This window comes from Schistocerca americana, chromosome 9, assembly GCF_021461395.2.
Source record: "Schistocerca americana isolate TAMUIC-IGC-003095 chromosome 9, iqSchAmer2.1, whole genome shotgun sequence".
NCBI lineage: Eukaryota > Metazoa > Arthropoda > Insecta > Orthoptera > Acrididae > Schistocerca > Schistocerca americana.
The window spans coordinates 180,484,556-180,504,565 of NC_060127.1; the positions used below are offsets into that span (position 1 = coordinate 180,484,556).

The window sequence follows — 20,010 nt, forward strand, 5'->3', positions numbered from 1 at the left end:
TACGATTTAGAACAGTCTTTGCCATTTAAGGCACTCCAGCGCGGACTATGTGTGGAAGGACATTTCGTAATGTCATCTAAATACTGCGTTTCAACATTTAAAATTTTGGGTGGCGTCTGGTATTTCCGAGCAATCAGTCACGCCGTTGAAAGATGATGACAGATTGCCGCGCACCTCCTTGCAGTCATTGAGAAAGGAATGCGGTCGCATTCGCTCTAATTCGAGTAGGGATTTGTCTGTCCACTCGTAACCATTTACTTGTGACAGAGAACATACTTTGTGATGCTTGCGTTGTACGCATTTGAGCATTCCCTTTTTCATTACGTGTATAATATTTTCTGACATGTGGAGAATGGCGAATCCGTCAAGGGAACAGAAAACGTTACTGAAATGTCAGAACAGGATAAGTTGCTTAGAATCGAGAAAAATTTGCTGCATTATAATAAGTTCGATATGTACCACAGTGGAATTACGCTCACAAAACTTCAGCCAATTAATGACCAGGCGTAGAAGCGAACAGCCGTTGAAGGCTGGTGGCAAGAATTGTAGGGTTTACTGCGAAAAGCATAGGGGATGAGGGTGGGAATGATAACTCCATCCTGGGAAGGTTTGGTGTTGTGTAAATTACCTTGTTGTAAAAGCGAGTCTCTCCCAGAGTCATTTCAGTTAGTAGTTCTTTTTAACCCAGGAGATAGGGCTGCCAGTATTGATATTTTGTCACAAGGTGGAGGTAGCTCCTGGTATTAAAAAAAGTTTCATTAAAACTGTATACATTTATTAAAGCACCACCAACAACTAAATCCAGCACGCGTAGCTTTGAGGGAAATGTTTCTAACAATAAACATTTTCCTAGATATTAAGCTGTGGTCGCGTGGATTTCCTTGATAAGCCCAACGCTTCGTCCCTACCTGTGGAGAACATCTTCATGAAGATCATGACCTAGATTCACTGAAAAGATTGGTTCATTGCTGCCACTGTGTGTAGTAACTCGAAGCTACGAATATAGTGAGTATATCCTCTGTGTGTGGCAATGAAGTGATACGTTTCTGAAGAAGATCCATTCTGACCACCGCTTAGCAGCCAGGAAACTGTTTAATAATTGTACTATTCTGGGCGTGTAAGCTTACATTTTACGGTCAAACCATGTAAGCGCGAGGGAAGATTTTACCGGAGGGCATATCTAAACTCTAGCGACTATAGACTTTCTCTCTGTTGAGCTGATTACGATATACGCCCACACTGGATTTCTGTTACTGGTGGGCAGTATGAAGACCGCATCTGTACCACAGATACTGCGATTTTCTTTGGTAGAGACTAGGTTCAAAAATTAAATTCTTCATTCACCGTGTTAATCCTGAGAAATTTCCATGAAAGCTGTATCTAAACCATCGAAACTACTTGGAAAATATGTTCGCTCGAATGTGTGCTCTTCCACTAATATAGTTCCCATTGAATTTCTCTTACTGGTGGGGTAGTCTGGGTAATCTCAAGAACATGCCTGTACCACAGACCCAGGCCTTTTTTTGGCGGATCTGATGCTGAAAAAGTTATTTATGGACCAAGGTCACCCTCAACACTAACATGAGCTATATCTACACCATCTATATGGGCAATATGTTTGCACAAATGAGATTTCTGTACTGATATAGCTGTTTATAATTCTTTTGGCCTTTATGTACTTCTCCCAGAGAACATCCTTTGTTGGTGAGTAACCTCACGGTCATGTAACAGAACCTGGGACCATTTTTCCTCAAAGAGGGGCTTTTCATAAGTTCATTTCTTCGAGCTTCATCACGATGAGAACATCCCTAGCTGCTAGTACGTCCATCACAGATACCATGTGAATACTGCACTTGATATATAACGTGCCAGACAAATGGTCAGATCCAGAACTGTGGATGGCACGGGCAGTGGTCCACTATCGTAATGCTTGTGAACGTCCCTGGAAGGCTCCAGTGGTGCCGTCGGAAGTTCCAGCTCCACCGATACGGCTAGTGTTCCAGTTGGGAGCCTGGAGGGGCGCTGAGGACCCCAGGTTCGTCAGCTGGCGACTCCTCACGAGGACTGCTCCTTCTGCTGCACCTGCGGGTTGTCCTGTGCGTTGTTGAATCCGTTGATGAGAGTCTCGATGATGAGTTTGATGGTCGCCCGGTAGAGAGTGTCCACGTTGTCCGTGTACCGGTCTCCCAGCGTCGTCTTCACTGCGTCAAGGAAAGGCTTCTCGATTTTCTGAAACATACGAGAGACATACCATAAATAATGTACTGGTTGGTATGACTGTGAATCGTTTGATGCAACAACAATGAAAATTACGTCAGCTATAGTTGGGAGGTTGGCCGATGACATTGTAATTCTGTCAGAGACAGCAAAGGACTTGGAAGAGCAGTTGAACGGAATGGACAGTGTCTTGAAAGGAGGGTATAAGATGAACATCAACAAAAGCAAAACGAGGATAATGGAATGTAGTCGAATTACGTCGGGTGATGCTGAGGGAATTAGATTAGGAAATGAGACACTTAAAGTAGTGAAGGAGTTTTGCTATTTGGGGAGCAAAATAACTGATGATGGTCGAAGCAGAGAGGATATCAAATGTAGACTGGCAATGGCAAGGAAAGCGTTTCTTAAGAAGAGAAATTTGTTAACATCGAGTATAGATTTAAGTGTCAGGAAGTCGTTTCTCAAAGTATTTGTACGGAGTGTAGCCATGTATGGAAGTGAAACATGGACGATAACTAACTTGGAAAAGAAGAGAATGGAAGCTTTCGAAATGTGGTGCTAGAGAAGAATGCTGAAGATTAGATGGGTAGATCATATAACCAATAAGGAGGTATTCAATAAGATTGAGGAGAAGAGAAGTTTGTGGCACAACGTGACTAGAAGAAGGGATCGGCTGGTAGGACGTGTTCTGAGGCATCAAGGGATCACCAATTTAGCATTGGAGGGCAGCGTGGAGGGTAAAAATCGTAAAAGGAGACCAAGAGATGAATACACTAAACAGATTCAGAAGGATGTAGGTTGCAGTAGGTACTGGGAGATGAAGAAGCTTGCACAGGATAGAGTAGCATGGAGAGCTGCATCAAACCAGTCTCAGGACTGAAGACTACAACAACAACAACATAGTTGGGAGCTTGAGAAGCATGTGTTTTTGTTTTTTTGCTGTGAATTCTAACATTGAATTGGTGAGAGATAGAAATGGACCCTGCAGTGGTGTCGGGTACTGTGACTGTACCAGAGGTCGTACGTCAAGATCGAAACTTAATGCAGCAAAATCCCGACAGAAATCCAGAGTGCGTTATGTGAAGTCTGTGGTGGGTTTACAGTGGACCGTAGTACAGTTTCACGTTGGGTTAATCGTTTTCGGAGTGGTCATATGAACACAGGCGATAATCCAATACTGGGAAGGCCTAAAACGTCAACAGATGAACGGTTGGTTCGTTGGTTGGTTTAAAAGAGGGGGGAAAGGACCAAACAGTTAGGTCATCGGTCCCTTGTTACGAATAAAACAATGCCACACGGGTGAGAATAAAACAAGTAAGACTGATAACACAAAATGGAGAGAAAGAAAAAACGACAAAAACCATGGAAGGGCAACAAACACTTAAATGAAAAAAAAAAAGGGAAGAAGAAAACCACAGATACGCAAGAATCAGATAGAAGAGATTAAAACGACAAAACAGATTACCATGGCTGGCTGACCATGAGAATAAAAAGGAGAAGCCAGCCACTCTGCAACACATTAAAACCTCGACCCTGAAAGCACTAAGGTGGAGGACACAGAGGGACAAAGGATATGCGCTAAAACTCAATCATCCTATGAGGCGTTGTTAGATAAAAGTAGCGGCAACGAATCCGGTAACCGAAGATTTCGTCGCAGGGCTGTCAACCTGGCGCCGCATCGACGCTGAGACGGGTGTTCACGGCGCAGGAGGAAGCCGTGGGTCGCCCAAGCGTGGCCAACGCGGAGCCGGCAGAGAACCACAGAGTCCCTGCGAGAGGCCCGCATGGAGGACTGCCACACAGTCGTAGTCTCCTCAATGGCACGCAGTTTGTTGTGCGTACTGAGACTATGCCATTCAGTCTCCCAGTGCCGAAAAGCAGGTCAATTATTGGAATGCCGATCTCCATAAGCGTGTAAGTAGGCTGTTTAGGTTTTTATGTTGGTAACACCACGTAGCGCTCTGTATAAAAATCACCGACTGTGCTGTGTGCAGTCTGTTGCTGGTTGGCATTGCTGAAATATTCGCTATTGTAGCGTTGGGCAGTTGGATGTGAACAGCGCATAGCGTTGCGCAGTTGGAGCTGAGCCGCCAGCAGTGGTAGATGTGGGGAGAGAGATGGCAGAATTTTAAGAGCGGACGATCTGGACGTGTGTCCGCCAGAAAGAGTAAATACTTGTAATATTGGATATCATGAACTGACATATACACTCCTGAAAAGGAAAAAAGAACACATTGACACCGGTGTGTCAGACCCACCATACTTGCTCCAAACACTGCGAGAGGGCTGTACAAGCAATGATCACACGCACGGCACAGCGGACACACCAGGAACCGCGGTGTTGGCCGTCGAATGGCGCTAGCTGCGCAGCATTTGTGCACCGCCGCCGTCAGTGTCAACCAGTTTGCCGTGGCATACGGAGCTCCATCGCAGTCTTTAACACTGGTAGCATGCCGCGACAGCGTGGACGTGAACCGTATGTGCAGTTGACGGACTTTGAGCGAGGGCGTATAGTGGGCATGCGGGAGGCCGGGTGGACGTACCGCCGAATTGCTCAACACGTGGGGCGTGAGGTCTCCACAGTACATCGATGTTGTCGCCAGTGGTCGGCGGAAGGTGCGCGTGCCCGTCGACCTGGGACCGGACCGCAGCGACGCACGGATGCACGCCAAGACCGTAGGATCCTACGTAGTGCCGTAGGGGACCGCACCGCCACTTCCCAGCAAATTAGGGACACTGTTGCTCCTGGGGTATCGGCGAGGACCATTCGCAACCGTCTCCATGAAGCTGGGCTACGGTCCCGCACACCGTTAGGCCGTCTTCCGCTCACGCCCCAACATCGTGCAGCCCGCCTCCAGTGGTGTCGCGACAGGCGTGAATGGAGGGACGAATGGAGACGTGTCGTCTTCAGCGGTGAGAGTCGCTTCTGCCTTGGTGCCAACGATGGTCGTATGCGTGTTTGGCGCCGTGCAGGTGAGCGCCACAATCAGGACTGCATACGACCGAGGCACACAGGGCCAACACCTGGCATCATGGTGTGGGGAGCGATCTCCTACACTGGCCGTACACCACTGGTGATCGTCGAGGGGACACTGAATAGTGCACGGTACATCCAAACCGTCATCGAACCCATCGTTCTACCATTCCTAGACCGGCAAGGGAACTTGCTGTTCCAACAGGACAATGCACGTCCGCATGGATCCCGTTCCACCCAACGTGCTCTAGAAGGTGTAAGTCAACTACCCTGGCCAGCAAGATCTCCGGATCTGTCCCCCATTGAGCATGTTTGGGACTGGATGAAGCGTCGTCTCACGCGGTCTGCACGTCCAGCACGAACGCTGGTCCAACTGAGGCGCCAGGTGGAAATGGCATGGCAAGCCGTTCCACAGGACTACATCCAGCATCTCTACGATCGTCTCCATGGGAGAATAGCAGCCTACATTGCTGCGAAAGGTGGATATACACTGTACTAGTGCCGACATTGTGCATGCTCTGTTGCCTGTGTCTATGTGCCTGTGGTTCTGTCAGTGTGATCATGTGATGTATCTGACCCCAGGAATGTGTCTATAAAGTTTCCCCTTCCTGGGACAATTAATTCACGGTGTTCTTATTTCAATTTCCAGGAGTGTATATATATGATTACTTTTGAACACTATTAAGGTAAATACATTGTTTGTTCTCTATCAAAATCTTTCATTTGCTAAGTATGCCTATCAGTAGTTAGTGCCTTCAGTAGTTAGAATCTTTTATTTAGCTGGCAGTAGTGGCGCTCGCTTTATTGCAGTAGTTCGAGTAACGAAGTTTTCTGTGAGGTAAGTGATTCATGAAAGGTATAAGTTATTATTAGGGCCATTCTTTTGTAGGGATTTTTGAAAGTCAGATTGCGCTGCGCTAAATATATTGTGTGTCAGTTTAGTGTCGATCAGAATACGTAAAGAGAGTACTGTCTGAGTACGTTCAGTTTTGCTCAGCTGTTTGAAAATCAAATAACGTAAAGGTTTATCAGCACAGTAATTCATTAATTTTTCTAAGTGGACGTTTCAAGCGGTCTCCGTGTAGCCTGTTTGGCCACCCTGTCAGCAAGTTCGTTGCCTGAGATTCCGACGTGTCCTGAGGTCCACTCAAACACCACTGATCGACCGGACCGTTCCTGGGCATAGATGGACTCCTGGACGGTCGCTACCAAAGGAGATGAATGAAGTGTGGAACTTGTGGTAGACGCTCTTGAAGAAGATCACAGTGTGTTTTTTGAGGAACTCTCTGAAGCCACGGGAATTTCCCAAACGTCAGTATTCCGTATTATGAGAAATGATCTGAAGAAGAGAAAAATTTCTGCGATATGGGTGCCACGTTCTGTGACTGCTAAGGAGAAGCGGAAAAGCCCGGACATTGCAACTTGCTCAAACAACGATCGACAGTAACTGTCAAGGATTCTTGTGACGAATTGTCGCTGTTGATGAAACGTGGACTAGAGACTTTGAACAGGAGTTGAAATCATTGTCCAATGAGTGGAGAGCTTCAGATTCTCCACGCCCAAACAAATTTTGGCGCACTCAATAAAAGCCCAAGCAAATGATGCTTTTGATTATGATCACCAAGGAATCATCACCTCAGACAGGGCTTCGTGTGAAGAAAGTGACACAGCAGGGTATTACCGTAACTTCATGCAAAACCTGCGCAGAGAAATCCACAAAACTCAGACCTCAGCTGCTCGAGGCTGGGTCACTCATCTTTCGCGACAATGCTCGCCGCATATCCGCGGTTTTGAAGCCCAAAAGCAGCGCGAATACGGATGGGAAGTGTTGCCGCATCCTCCCTACAGCCCGGATATGTGTCCACCAGACTTCGACTTGTTCCCGAAGTTGATAAAGAAAAAAACCCGCATGTGGACGTCGTTAACTTCCTGTGGGAGAGCTTTCTACCACCGTTGCCCGAGCCATTCGACAGATGTACAGAAGTGGTGTCCTGGCTGGAATAACAGAGCTTCCGAGACGAGATTCAGTCACAGAGAAGGAAGGAGACCATACTGAAGGGCGGTAATACTGAAAAAAAATAAACGTGAAAGTAAAAAGATTTGTGTGCGTTATTTATGAAATGTCTCTCGATACATGAAAATGGAAACTTTAGAACCATGGACCTTATTACTACTGTTACAAAAATCACCATCAGTCTACATTTTCAGAAATGATTTTATTTACACGACCAGTTTCGGAATCACATTAATGACGTCTTCGGGTTTCTGCATGTTAAAACAACGAGTATGTAGTATGTGTCAAGCCTTACCACTAACTGACATTACAGAAAATGAAGCGTAGTAGTAGAAAGTGCTTAAAACCTACAAAACGGCAGAGGGTTCATCGAACCACCTTCAGAATTCTCTGTTATTCCAATCTCGTTTAGCGCGCGGAAAGAAAGAACACATCTTTCCGTACGAGCTCTGATTTCCCTTATTTTATCGTGGTGATCGTTTCTCCCTATGTAGGTCAGTGACAACAAAATATTTTCACATTCGGAGGAGAAAGTTGGTGATTGAAATTTCCTGAAAAGATTCCATCGCAACGAAAAACGCCTTTCTTTTAATGATGTCCAGACGCCTTTCTTTTAATGATGTACAGCCCAAATCCTGTACTATTTCTGTGACTCTTTTCTAAACCGTTTTGCAGTTTCTTTTGATCTTCTGATGACTTTATTAGTCGATAAACGACAGCGTCATTTGCAAACAACCTTAGACGGCTGCTCAGGTTATCTCCTAAATCGTTTTATAGATAAGGAACAGCAAAGGGCCTATAACACTACCTTGGGGAACGCCAGAAATCACTTCTGTTTTACTCGATGACTTTCCGTCAATTACTACGAACTATGACCTCTCTGACAGTAAATCACAAATCAAGTCACATAAGTAAGACGATATTCCATAAGCACGCAATATCACTACAAGCCGCTTGTGTGGTACAGTGTCAAAATCCAGAAATACGGAATCGATCTGAAATCCCTTGTCAATAGCAGTCAACACTTCAAGTGAATACAGAGCCAGTTGTGTTTTACAGGAACGATGTTTTCTAAATCCATGTTGACTGTGTGTCCGTAGACAGTTTTCTTCGAGGTAATTCATAATATTTGAACATAATGTATGTTCCAAAATCCTGCTGTATATCGACGTGAACGATATGAGCCTCTAATTTAGTGGATTACTCCTACTAACTTTCTTGAATATTGGTGTGACCTGTGCAGCTTTCCAGTCTTTGGATACGGATCTTTCGTCGAGCGAACGGTTGTATATGATTGTTAAGTATGGAGCTAATGCATCAGCATACTCCGAAAGGAACCTAATTGGTATACAGTCTGGACCAGAAGACTTGCTTTTATTAAGTGATTTGAGTAACTTCACTACTCCGGGGATATTTACTTCTACGTTACTCATATTGGCCGCTGTTATCGATTCCAATTCTAGAATATTTACTTCGTCTTCTTTTGTGAAGGCATTTCTGAAGGCTGTGTTTAGAAACTCTGTGTGACGGTACCTCACATAAATGGACATTTGGAGAAAGGGAAAGGAAGTTTTTGTTATGAGACGTGTGAATTATAAATTATTTCAAGACTGTGTACGTGTGCGCGATGTATAACAAATGGTAAAGAACGTAAGTTATTATTATCAAAACACGAATATCGATGTAATTAACAAAACATTGTTTTTTTTGGTATAATCTCTGTGTAACATAGGCCATGAAGATCAGAGACAATGCTTTGATTGAACTAGCTCTCCTGTTTTGTTTCGTCTAGCGGTAGGCCCCCATTGCAGTGCTGTCTGATAATTAACGTAAGTTTTATCTGTATTTTGAAAAGTATAATAGAAATTGTTATTAGAAAGTGTGTATTATTGACTTAGTTGTCACCTCTCATGATCGCAACCAGTAATTATAATTAAAAAAGTTTTTACAGAATTTCGCAGTACAGGGAGCTCATCTCCCCTAACAGGATTTAGTCGGCCACTACGCCAACTGTTTTATTTAATTAAAATATCACCTCATAATGTTAAATGTAAATGCGAGAGACTTCTCAATTTTGATCTTTCATTAATTTCAAAGTTAAAAAGAGTCAAAATAGATTTCGTTTATCAATATTTAGAATACTGAGTGAGTTCGGTATGTTTCATTTTGGCCGCCTAACGGCAGACGAGATTCTCTCCAGTTTTGCCTTGCAAATAATGAAAAATAAATATTAAAAAATCATTACATTACGCAATATCTCAGTTCATCTTTGTGTACTTCGGTACATAAATAACCAGTAGCCCCTGAGACTTACATTAATAATTACAGTTTGCGTAAGAATACGCATATTTTCTTTTCTAAATAGCAGCGCATACGCAAACTATTTATTAGAAGGCGGTGAGTCGCGCGCTGTGTTTTAAAAAATATTATATCGTACGTACTTCGGGGCAGCCGATGTCCATACAGTGTTATCGCGGGATAAGTTAATTAAAAGTCTCATTCTAGCCCACAATATTTAAAGCCACCCCAACCAAAATCATGAAATATATAATTATAAAAATAAAAATATACACTTATACCGTGATATCTGCTTTGGCAGCACTGACGTCCATAGTACCTCCATTGCTGTTGCGCAGAGAAGGCGTTGATTGTTTCTTGCCGCTAACGTACTTCACATACGACCAGAATCTTTTTGGATTTTCTGCCAGGTTTCGAGACAAAGTTTCGTTGAGGAAACTGTAACATCTCGCACTGAATTCCGCGCTAAATTTCGAGCTTCTGTAAAGAATCGCAAATCTTGGGGGTTTTGCGTCTGTTTGAATTTGGGATGTTTGTTTAGTTGTTTCTGCAACAGTGTTCTAACCTTCTAACCAGTTTTGTGTACCAAGGAGGATCAGCTCCGTAGTTTGTTAATTTATTTGGTATAAATCTCTCCATTGCTGCCGGTACTATCTCTTTGAATTCAAGCCACATCTGCTCTACACTTCTACTATTAATTTGAAATGAGTGGAGATTGTCTCTTAGGAAGGTGTCAAGTGAAGTTTTATCTGCTTTTTTGAATACGTATATACTTCGCTTATTTTTGGAACCCGTGTTAATCCCTGTATCATTGCGCTAAATTGTGATGGTTCAAATGGCTCTAAGCACTATGGGACTTAACATCTGAGGTCATCAGTCCCCTAGACTTTTTTTTTCTTTTTTTTGGTCATCAGTCTACTGACTGGTTTGATGCGGCCCGCCACGAATTCCTTTCCTGTGCTAACCTCTTCATCTCAGAGTAGCACTTGCAACCTACGTCCTCAATTATTTGCTTGACGTTTTCCAATCTCTGTCTTCCTTTACAGTTTTTGCCCTCTACAGCTCCTTCTAGTACCATGGAAGTCATTCCCTCATGTCTTAGCAGATGTCCTATCATCCTGTCCCTTCGCCTTATCAGTGTTTTCCACATATTCCTTCGATTCTGCGTAGAACCTCCTCATTCCTTACCTTATCAGTCCACCTAATTTTCAACATTCGTCTATAGCACCACATCTCAAATGCTTCGATTCTCTTCTGTTCCGGTTTTCCCACAATCCATGTTTCACTACCATACAATGCTGTACTCCAGACGTACATCCTCAGAAATTTCTTCCTCAAATTAAGGCCGGTATTTGATATTAGTAGACTTCTCTTGGCCAGAACTGCCTTTTTTGCCATAGCGAGTCTGCTTTTGATGTCCTCCTTGCTCCGTCGGTCATTGGTTATTTTACTGCCTAGGTAGCAGAATTCCTTAACTTCATTGACATCGTGACCATCAATCCTGATGTTAAGTTTCTCGCTGTTCTCATTTCTACTACTTCTCATCACCTTCGTCTTTCTCCGATTTACTCTCAAACCATACTGTGTACTCATTAGACTGTTCATTCCGTTCAGCATATCATTTAATTCTTCTTCACTTTCACTCAGGATAGCAATGTCATCAGCGAATCGTATCATTGATATCCTTTCACCTTGTATTTTCATTCCACTCCTGAACCTTTATTTTATTTCCATCATTGCTTCCTCGATGTACAGATTGAAGAGTAGGGGCGAAAGGCTACAGCCTTGTCTTACACCCTTCTTAATACGAGCACTTTGTTCTTGCTCGTCCACTCTTATTATTCCCTCTTGGTTGCTGTACATATTGTATATGACCCGTCTCTACCTATAGCTTACCCCCACTTTTTTCGGAATCTCTAACAGCTTGCACTATTTTATATTGTCGAACGCATTTTCCAGGTCGACAAATCCTATGAAAGTGTCTTGATTTTTCTTTAGCCTTGCTTCCATTATTAGCCGTAACGTCAGAATTGCCTCTCTCGTCCCTTTACTTTTCCTAAAGCCAAACTGATCGTCACCTAGCGCATTCTCAATTTTTTTTTCCATTCTTCTGTATATTATTCTTGTAAGCAGCTTCGATGCATGAGCTGTTAAGCTGATTGAGCGATAATTCTCGCACTTGTCAGCTCTTGCCGTCTTCTGAATTGTGTGGATGATGCTTTTTCGAAAGTCAGATGGTATATCGCCAGACTCATATATTCTACACATCAACGTGAATAGTCGTTTTGTTGCCACTTCCCCCAATGATTTTAGAAATTCTGATGGAATGTTATCTATCCCTTCTGCCTTATTTGACCGTAAGTCCTCCAAAGCTCTTTTAAATTCCGATTCTAATACTGGATCCACTATCTCTTCTAAATCGACTCCTGTTTCTTCTTCTATCACATCAGACAAATCTTCACCCTCATAGAGGCTTTCAGTGTATTCTTTCCACCTATCTGAGCTCTCCTCTGCATTTAACAGTGGAATTCCCGTTGCACTCTTAATGTTACCACCGTTGCTTTTAATGTCACCAAAGGTTGTTTTGACTTTCCTGTATGCTCAGTCTGTCCTTCCGACAATCATATCTTTTTCGATGTCTTCACATTTTTCCTGCAGCCATTTCGTCTTAGCTTCCCTGCACTTCCTATTTATTTCATTCCTCAGCGACTTGTATTTTTGTATTCCTGATTTTCCCGGAACATGTTTGTACTTCCTCCTTTCATCAATCAACTGAAGTATTTCTTCTGTTACCCATGGTTTCTTCGCAGCTACCTTCTTTGTACCTATGTTTTCCTTCCCAACTTCTGTGATGGCCCTTTTTAGAGATGTCCATTCCTCTTCAACTGTACTGCCTACTGCGCTATTCCTTATTGCTGTATCTATAGCGTTAGAGAACTTCAAACGTATCTCGTCATTCCTTAGTACTTCCGTATCCCACTTCTTTGCGTAATGTTTCTTCCTGACAAATGTCTTGAACTTCAGCCTACTCTTCATCACTACTATATTGTGATCTGAGTCTATATCTGCTCCTGGGTACGCCTTACAATCCAGTATCTGCTTTCGGAATCTCTGTCTGACCATGATGTAATCTAATTGAAATCGTTCCGTATCTCCCGGCCTTTTCCAAGTATACCTCCTCCTCTTGTGATTCTTGAACAGGGTATTCGCTATTACTAGCTGAAACTTGTTACAGAACTCAATTAGTCTTTCTCCTCTTTCATTCCTAGTCCCAAGCCCATATTCTCCTGTAACCTTTTCTTCTACTCCTTCCCCTACAACTGCATTCCAGTCGCCCATGACTATTAGATTTTCGTCCCCCTTTACATACTGCATTACCCTTTCAATACCCTCATACACTTTATCTGTTCATTCTCAGCTTGCGACGTCGGCATGCATACCTGAGCTATCGTTGTCGGTGTTGGTCTGCTGTCGATTCTGATTAGAACCACTCGGTCACTGAACTGTTCACAGTAACACACCCTCTGCCCTACCTTCCTATTCATAACGAATCCTACACCTGTTATACCATTTTCTGCTGCTGTTGATATTACCCGATACTCATCTGACCAGAAATCCTTGTTTTCCTTCCACTTCACTTCACTGACCCCTAATATATCTAGATTGAGCCTTTGCATTTCCCTTTTCAGATTTTCTAGTTTCCCTACCACGTTCAAGCTTCTGACATTCCACGCCCCGACTCGTAGAACGTTATCCTTTCGTTGATTATTCAGTCTTTTTCTCATGGTAACCTCCCCCTTGGCAGTCCCCTCCCGGAGATCCGAATGGGGGATTATTCCGAAATCTTTTGCCAATGGAGAGATCATCATGACACTTCTTCAATTACAGGCCACATGTCCTGTGGATACACGTTACGTGTCTTTAATGCAGTGGTTTCCATTGCCTTCTGCATCCTCATATCGTTGATCATTGCTGATTCTTCCGCCTTTAGGGGCAATTTCCCACCCCTGGGACAAGAGAGTGCCCTGAACCTCTATCCGCTCCTCCGCCCTCTTTGACAAGGCCGTTGGCAGATTGAGGCTGACTTCTTATGCCGGAAGTCTTCGGCCGCCAATGCTGATTATTTATCAAAATTTAGGCAGTGGCGGGGATCGAACCCGGGACCGAAGACGTTTTGATTATGAATCAAAGACGCTAACCCTTTTTTTTTTTTTTTTTTTTTTTTTTTCGTTGCTGATCGCTGTGTTTGGTCGTTGCGGACGTCACATGACATCGAGTCAAGTTCGTTTTTTGATCCTTCCACTCAGTTTTTCATTACAGAGGCCAACCAGCTCTCTGACTGAACACGCTGAGCTACCGTGCCAGCTATCCCTAGACCACGGCCAGACTTAGAACTACTAACTAACCCTAACTAACCTAAGGACATCACACTCATTCATGCCCGAGGCAGGATTCGAACCTGGGACCGAAGCAGCAGCACGACTCCGTACTGAAGGCCTAGAACCGTCCGGCCACAGCGGCCTGCTAAACAGTGATGCCAAACGGGGACATACTGCAAGAAACGATCCTAGAGAGGATAATACGCAAAAAAGGCAATGTGGCAAAAAATGCGTTCCAAGGAAGTTACATTAACTTCAAGTGGAGCTAAAAGATCTTTGACAGCGTAGGTTTAAAGTGGACATGAGAAAGCACCAGGCAAATGAGATTGTTCTGTCTGTACTCATGTTTTAGCTCGATACTCAAAAGGGCAGTAATGTTGTCCACGTCGGCAGCACGCCCTCGCATTGATACCACTCACTTCACTGCTGTTGCAAACTCACTGTGTCGTGGACCGGTGTCGTGAAGTGCAGCGCTGACAGGCGATGTGCTGGTGTACCAACCAGGAATAGAATAGTTTTCTATGTCCATCCTTGTGATTGGAGGTCTGAGGAACTTCGGTCGTCCACTTATATGATAAAATAGAACACCTACACCCGTCCTTACGATGTCATTAATTATATGGCTACCAGTTTCGGTGCTTTAGTCGACCATCTTCAGGTCTTAAATGACGCTGAGAGGGTTAACACCACCCGTATACACGATTGATCAGTGGCTAACATCTACAACTGGCTATCGCAGACTACCTGAAACAGCGATGTTGTCTCTCCAACTATCAATTATCAGTTTGAGTTGATAGCTGATAATTTTTGCCTCGCAAGGGCTGAGTGCACCCTGCTTGTCAACAGCGCTCGGCAGACTGCATGGTCACCCATCCAAGTGCTAGCCCAGCCCGATAGCGCTTAACTTCGGTGATCTGACGGGAACCGGTGTTACTACAGCGACAAGGTCGTTGGCAATTAGACAATATATAGCTTCAGACAAATAATTCCGGTTTTTTTGCATTTGCCCTCGCACAGAAGATCCAAAAAGAGCAACCCTTTCTTTTTACACGGCGACGCTCGCGCAGCTCCTGCGGTAGACACTAAAAGACGCGTTGTGTATCACGTATGCTTTACTGGTAAATATCCAGGAGAGTGCGCTTCTAGAAGAATGAAGTAATGAATTTCTTACTTGCTTGTGTATTATAGTGAGGTAGAATCAGAAACGTTTGAGTTCACACGGAGACATACCAACAATCGCGGTTCCCGCACACTATTCACTACTGGAACAGGAAAGGGGTGAAATATCAGTAGCACATATTATATTCTCTAACACTCACTATCGGGTGGCTTGACAAATACAGAAGCAGATGTCGGATCTCGCCTTTCATTAGGCAAACAGTCTGAGAACGACACCCGTCCCACAATGGATGTACACTGCAGCTCCAAAGAAACTGGTATAGGCAAGCGTATTCAAATACAGAGACATGTAAAGAATACGACGTTGCGGTCGGCAGCGCCTGTACAGCACAAGTGTCTGGAGGCGTTGTTAGATCGTTACTGCTGCTACAATGGCAGATTATCAAGATTGAGTTTGAACGTGGTGTTATGGTCGGCGCACGAGCGATGGGACACAGCATCTCCGAGGTAGTGATGAAGTGGGGACTTTCCCGTACGATCATTTCAGGAGTGTAGCGTGAATATCAGGAATCCAGTAAAACATCAAATCTCCGACATCGGTGAGGCAGGAAAAAGATCCTGCAAGAACGGTACCAACGACGACTGAAGAGAATCGTTCAACGTGACAGAACTGTAGCCCTTCAGAAAATTGCTGCTGATTTCAGCGATGGGCCATGGAGAGCTGTCAGCGTGCGAACCACTCAATGAAACATCATCGAAACAGGCTTTCGGAGCCGGAGGCCCACTGGTGAACCCTTGATGATTGCACGACACAAAACTTTACGCCTCGCCTGGCCCCGTCAACACCGACGTTGGACTGTTGATGGCTGAAAACATGTTGCCTGGTCGGACGAGTCTCGTTTCAAATTGTATCGAGTGGATGGACGTGTACGGGTATCGAGACAACCTCATGAATCCACGGCCCCTGCATGTCAGCAGCGGACTGTTCAAGCTGGTGGACGCTGTGTAAAGGGGTGGGGCGTGTACAGTTGGAGTGATATGTGATCCCTCATACTTCTGGATACGACTCTGACAGGTGACACGTACGTAAGCATCCTATGATCCCTTGCATCTACTCATGCCCATTGTCCATTCCGACACACTTGGGCAATTACAGCAGGACACTGCGACACCCCACACGTCCAGAATTGCTACAGAGTGGCTCCAAGAACACTCTTCTGAGTTGTAAACACTCCCGCTGGCCACCTACCTCCCCAGGCATGAACATTAGTGAGCATATTTGTGATGCCTTGCAACGTGCTGTTCAGAAGAGATCTCCACTCCCTCGCACTCTTGCGGATTTATGGGTAGCCCTGCAGGATTAATGGTGTCAGTTCACTCCAGAAACACTTCAGACATTAGTGGAGTCCACGCCACGTCGTGTTGCGGCATTTATGTGTGCTCGTGGTGGCGCTACACGATATTAAGCAGGTGTACCAGCTTGTTTGTGTAATTTGCTGTAAGCTGTTATTTCAGAGGAATTGATGTCAACTGGTAGTTAACCTTCATTACGACAGTCTGTAACATTATTACAGCAGCCGGTCGGGGTGGCCGAGCGGTTCTAGGCGCTACAGTCTGGAACCGCGAGACCGCTACGGTTGCAGGTTCGAATCCTGCCTCGGGCGTGGGTGCTTGTGATGTCCTTAGGTTAGTTAGGTTTAAGCAGTTCTAAGTTCTAGGGGACTGGTGACCTCAGAAGTTAAGTCCCATAGTGCTCCGAGCCATTTTTTTATTACAGCACAACAATAGTACTTTTTATTGATCAGGAGACAGAACTACGAGCAAATGAAGTATTCAGAATGAGATTTTCACTCTGCAGCGGAGTGTGCGCTGATATGAAACTTCCTGGAAGATTAAAACTGTGTGCCGGACCGAGACTCGAACTCGGGACATTTGCCTTTCGCGGGCAAGTGCTCTACCAGCTGAGCTACCCAAGCACTACTTACGACCCGTCCTCACAGCTTTACTTCTGCCAGTATCTCGTCTCCCACCTTCCAAACTTTACAGAAGCTCTCCTGCAAACCCTGCAGAACTAGCACTCCTGAAAGAAAGGATATTGCGGAGACATGGCTTAGCCACAGCCAGGGGGATGTTTCCAGAATGAGGACGGGGAGTGAGTCGTGCTTGGGTAGTTCAGTTGGTAGAGCACTTGCCCGCGAAAGGCAAAGGTCCCGAGTTCGAGTTTCGGTCCGGCACACAGTTTTAATCTGCCAGGAAGTTTCATATCAGCGCACACTCCGCTGTAGAGTGAAAATCTCATTCTGGAAACATCCCCCAGGCTGTGGCTAAGCCATGTATCCGCAATATCCTTTCTTTCAGGAGTGCTAGTTCTGCAGGGTTTGCAGGAAGCTTCTGTAAAGTTTGGAAGGTGGGGGACGAGATACCGGTAGAAGTAAAGCTGTGAGGACGGGGTGTGAGTCGTGCTTGGGTAGCTCAGACGGTAGAGCACTCGCCCGCGAAAGGCAAAGGTCCCGAGTTCGAGTCTCGGTCCGGTACACAGTTTTAATCTGCCAGGAAGTTTCAAATGAAGTATTGTTTGATTCACGATGAGGTAAACTTTAGGCGGTAATGCACAGTCAGAAAAGTAGCATAATAACGCGAGGATGAAAGGTATGCAATGTCCAGACAAAAATTATGAAACAAATAATTTATCGGATATCAAATTTCATTTCAATACCCTTTACTTTCAGCATTCTCAAGAACGTGAATTGTCACAACGACGCACAAAACTACACGTGATAAATGAAGAAAGTATAAGAGGTAGTCAATTGAAAACGAGACAGATGGAAAAAAATCAGTTAAACTACATCATTTCAAAAGTAATCGCCGTAACTGTTAATACATTTATCCCACTATATGATAAGATGATCAATGCCGTCACGGAAAAATGTGATTGCCTTCGGAGCCTTGATTGTACCCAGTTGTGCATCTCTTCGTCCGAAAAAAAACGACGACCATGAATGACTTTCTTCAGGGCTCCAAAAATATGGAAACTGCATGGGGAGAATCGGAACTGTATGAAATATGTGCAAGGGCTTCCCAGTGAAATTACTGCAGCGTATTCGAAATTGGCACCGCCCACATGTTACCATTGTTGTTTCTAGTACGCTGCAAAAGTTTCGCCGGGTAAGCTCTTACACATCCTGAAGAGTAGATAACACAACGTCTTAATTTAAAAGTTTCAGCCAAGTATGTGCATCAATCATACTAAGTAACTGATTTCCCAATAAACAATTTAAGGCAAAAGTCAAAATCATTCCTTTGAAAAAGTCACGGGTGATGTGCTGTCCTGTTATTGGCGAGTCTAAAGTAGTTCTCCGACTCCAATAACCACGTCGGCAGTGGAATGTTAAACTAGAATCTTTTGTTACAGCTTCCTGTCCGTGCATATAAAACCCATGTAATCAGCACAAATATTTCTGTGTGGTTTTTGTATTTATGTTGAGTGCTGCTGAATAAATCTGATCATATCATCCGCTATTTTATAATAGGAATGAGTTAGGACGTTTGAATGTAGGGCTGAATCTGAATTACAATTGGAATAAAATAATTTGTAAGCAACGTAGTGAAAAAATAATCGTACAGATGAACAATGAGTCATAGAAAGTAGTTGAAGAGTTTCTGTATTTAGGACAGTTAAGGATATTGACTGGATGGACGTGAAAATCAATGAACAAAAGAATAAAAGTGACCTGCTAACCTGGAGGTTTCAGTGTGGCTGGAACAGTAAATATACAGTATTATCAATGCATATTTTCTCTTTTGACTTAGCAGAATGAGACTTGGTTTAAACGTCAAAACTACTCAATCCCCAACGGAAAGACACAGGTTGGGAAGTATTGGGAGAAATAGGAGAATAAAAAAATAGATCAAAGAAAAAGCTGATGTGGAAGATGTAATTAAAACTGTAATAAAAATGAAATGGAGATTGACAGAACATATATCCAGATGAGGTAGCGTTCGCTGTGCTAGGGAATTTCTTTAACTAAATGGAGAACTTGGCATTAGAAAACACAGAGGACCTACATGGATGTGTACAGGAAATTATGGGGAGCTCTGGAAGAGAATTTATCGAGCGTAGAACGACTATTGACCTGCTGCTAATGAATCAGGAATACAACATACAATGGCTATTCCTTGCCTAGCAGTATAATTATCGTCTCTGGCAGGCATGACCTAAATGTATACGTATAAGTTGTTTCTGCGTCATGGCAACACTTGTAGACTATCTGCAGTGAGCCGAATAGACCTAAGTAGGAATAGCATAGGAACCAACACTGAAGTGTGTGGGACACTAATGATAAGATCTTTCCTAGTACTATTATTCCTACCTAGTACATACACATTACATCCAGCTGGCTCTACCTCTCCCTATGACGACAGTAATTGTGGGACATCAGCAGTGAGCTGAATAGATCAAGCTAGGAATAGTACAATTGGTACTTTCTTACCTAACAGTATTATTATTACTTCATATGTGCAGTACCTAATCAGCTATGTAAGGACTGGTTCTCTCTCTTATGTTTCAGGAAAATTATTAGGTCAGAGCGATAGTAAGTTGAACGGACGGAGGTACGATTATTTTAAGACCAAATATTGACCTTTTGGGATGCAACTGTTAACTTCTTTGCTAGCAGTATTATTATTATTATCTGTAATATGCATCATCTAAGCAATATGTAGTGGCTGATACTATCTCTCTCTGACGCAGTATTATTGTGGAACAGCAGCAGACTGGGACAGGAATAGCAGTGCAACCAACATTGAACCCTGTGAGACTGAAGTTGTTTCATTCCCAACAGTATTACAGTTACCTCCTGTACCCATTATCCTATCACCTGTGTAATGGGTGGCTATCTCTCGCTGTTACAGAAATGATTATAGAATACAGGTGGAAAGCTGGACTGAGGCAGGAATAGCATAGGGCGAACTTTGAATTCTGTGGAATGAAACTGGTAGCAGATAATATT

At 43.9% G+C, this 20,010-nt stretch overlaps 1 protein-coding gene across 1 annotated transcript in view; it reads right to left on the minus strand.

Annotated features, from left to right (window-relative positions):
* Positions 1–1,947: 1,947 nt before the first annotated feature.
* LOC124550801 overlaps positions 1,948–20,010 on the minus strand; it is a 188,150-nt gene continuing 170,087 nt past the window's right edge. Inside the window, exon 4 of the mRNA XM_047125526.1 lies at positions 1,948–2,229. Within this exon, the coding sequence (XP_046981482.1) occupies positions 2,056–2,229 (174 nt within the window). The 3' untranslated portion in view covers positions 1,948–2,055. The remainder of the gene's footprint in view (positions 2,230–20,010) is intronic.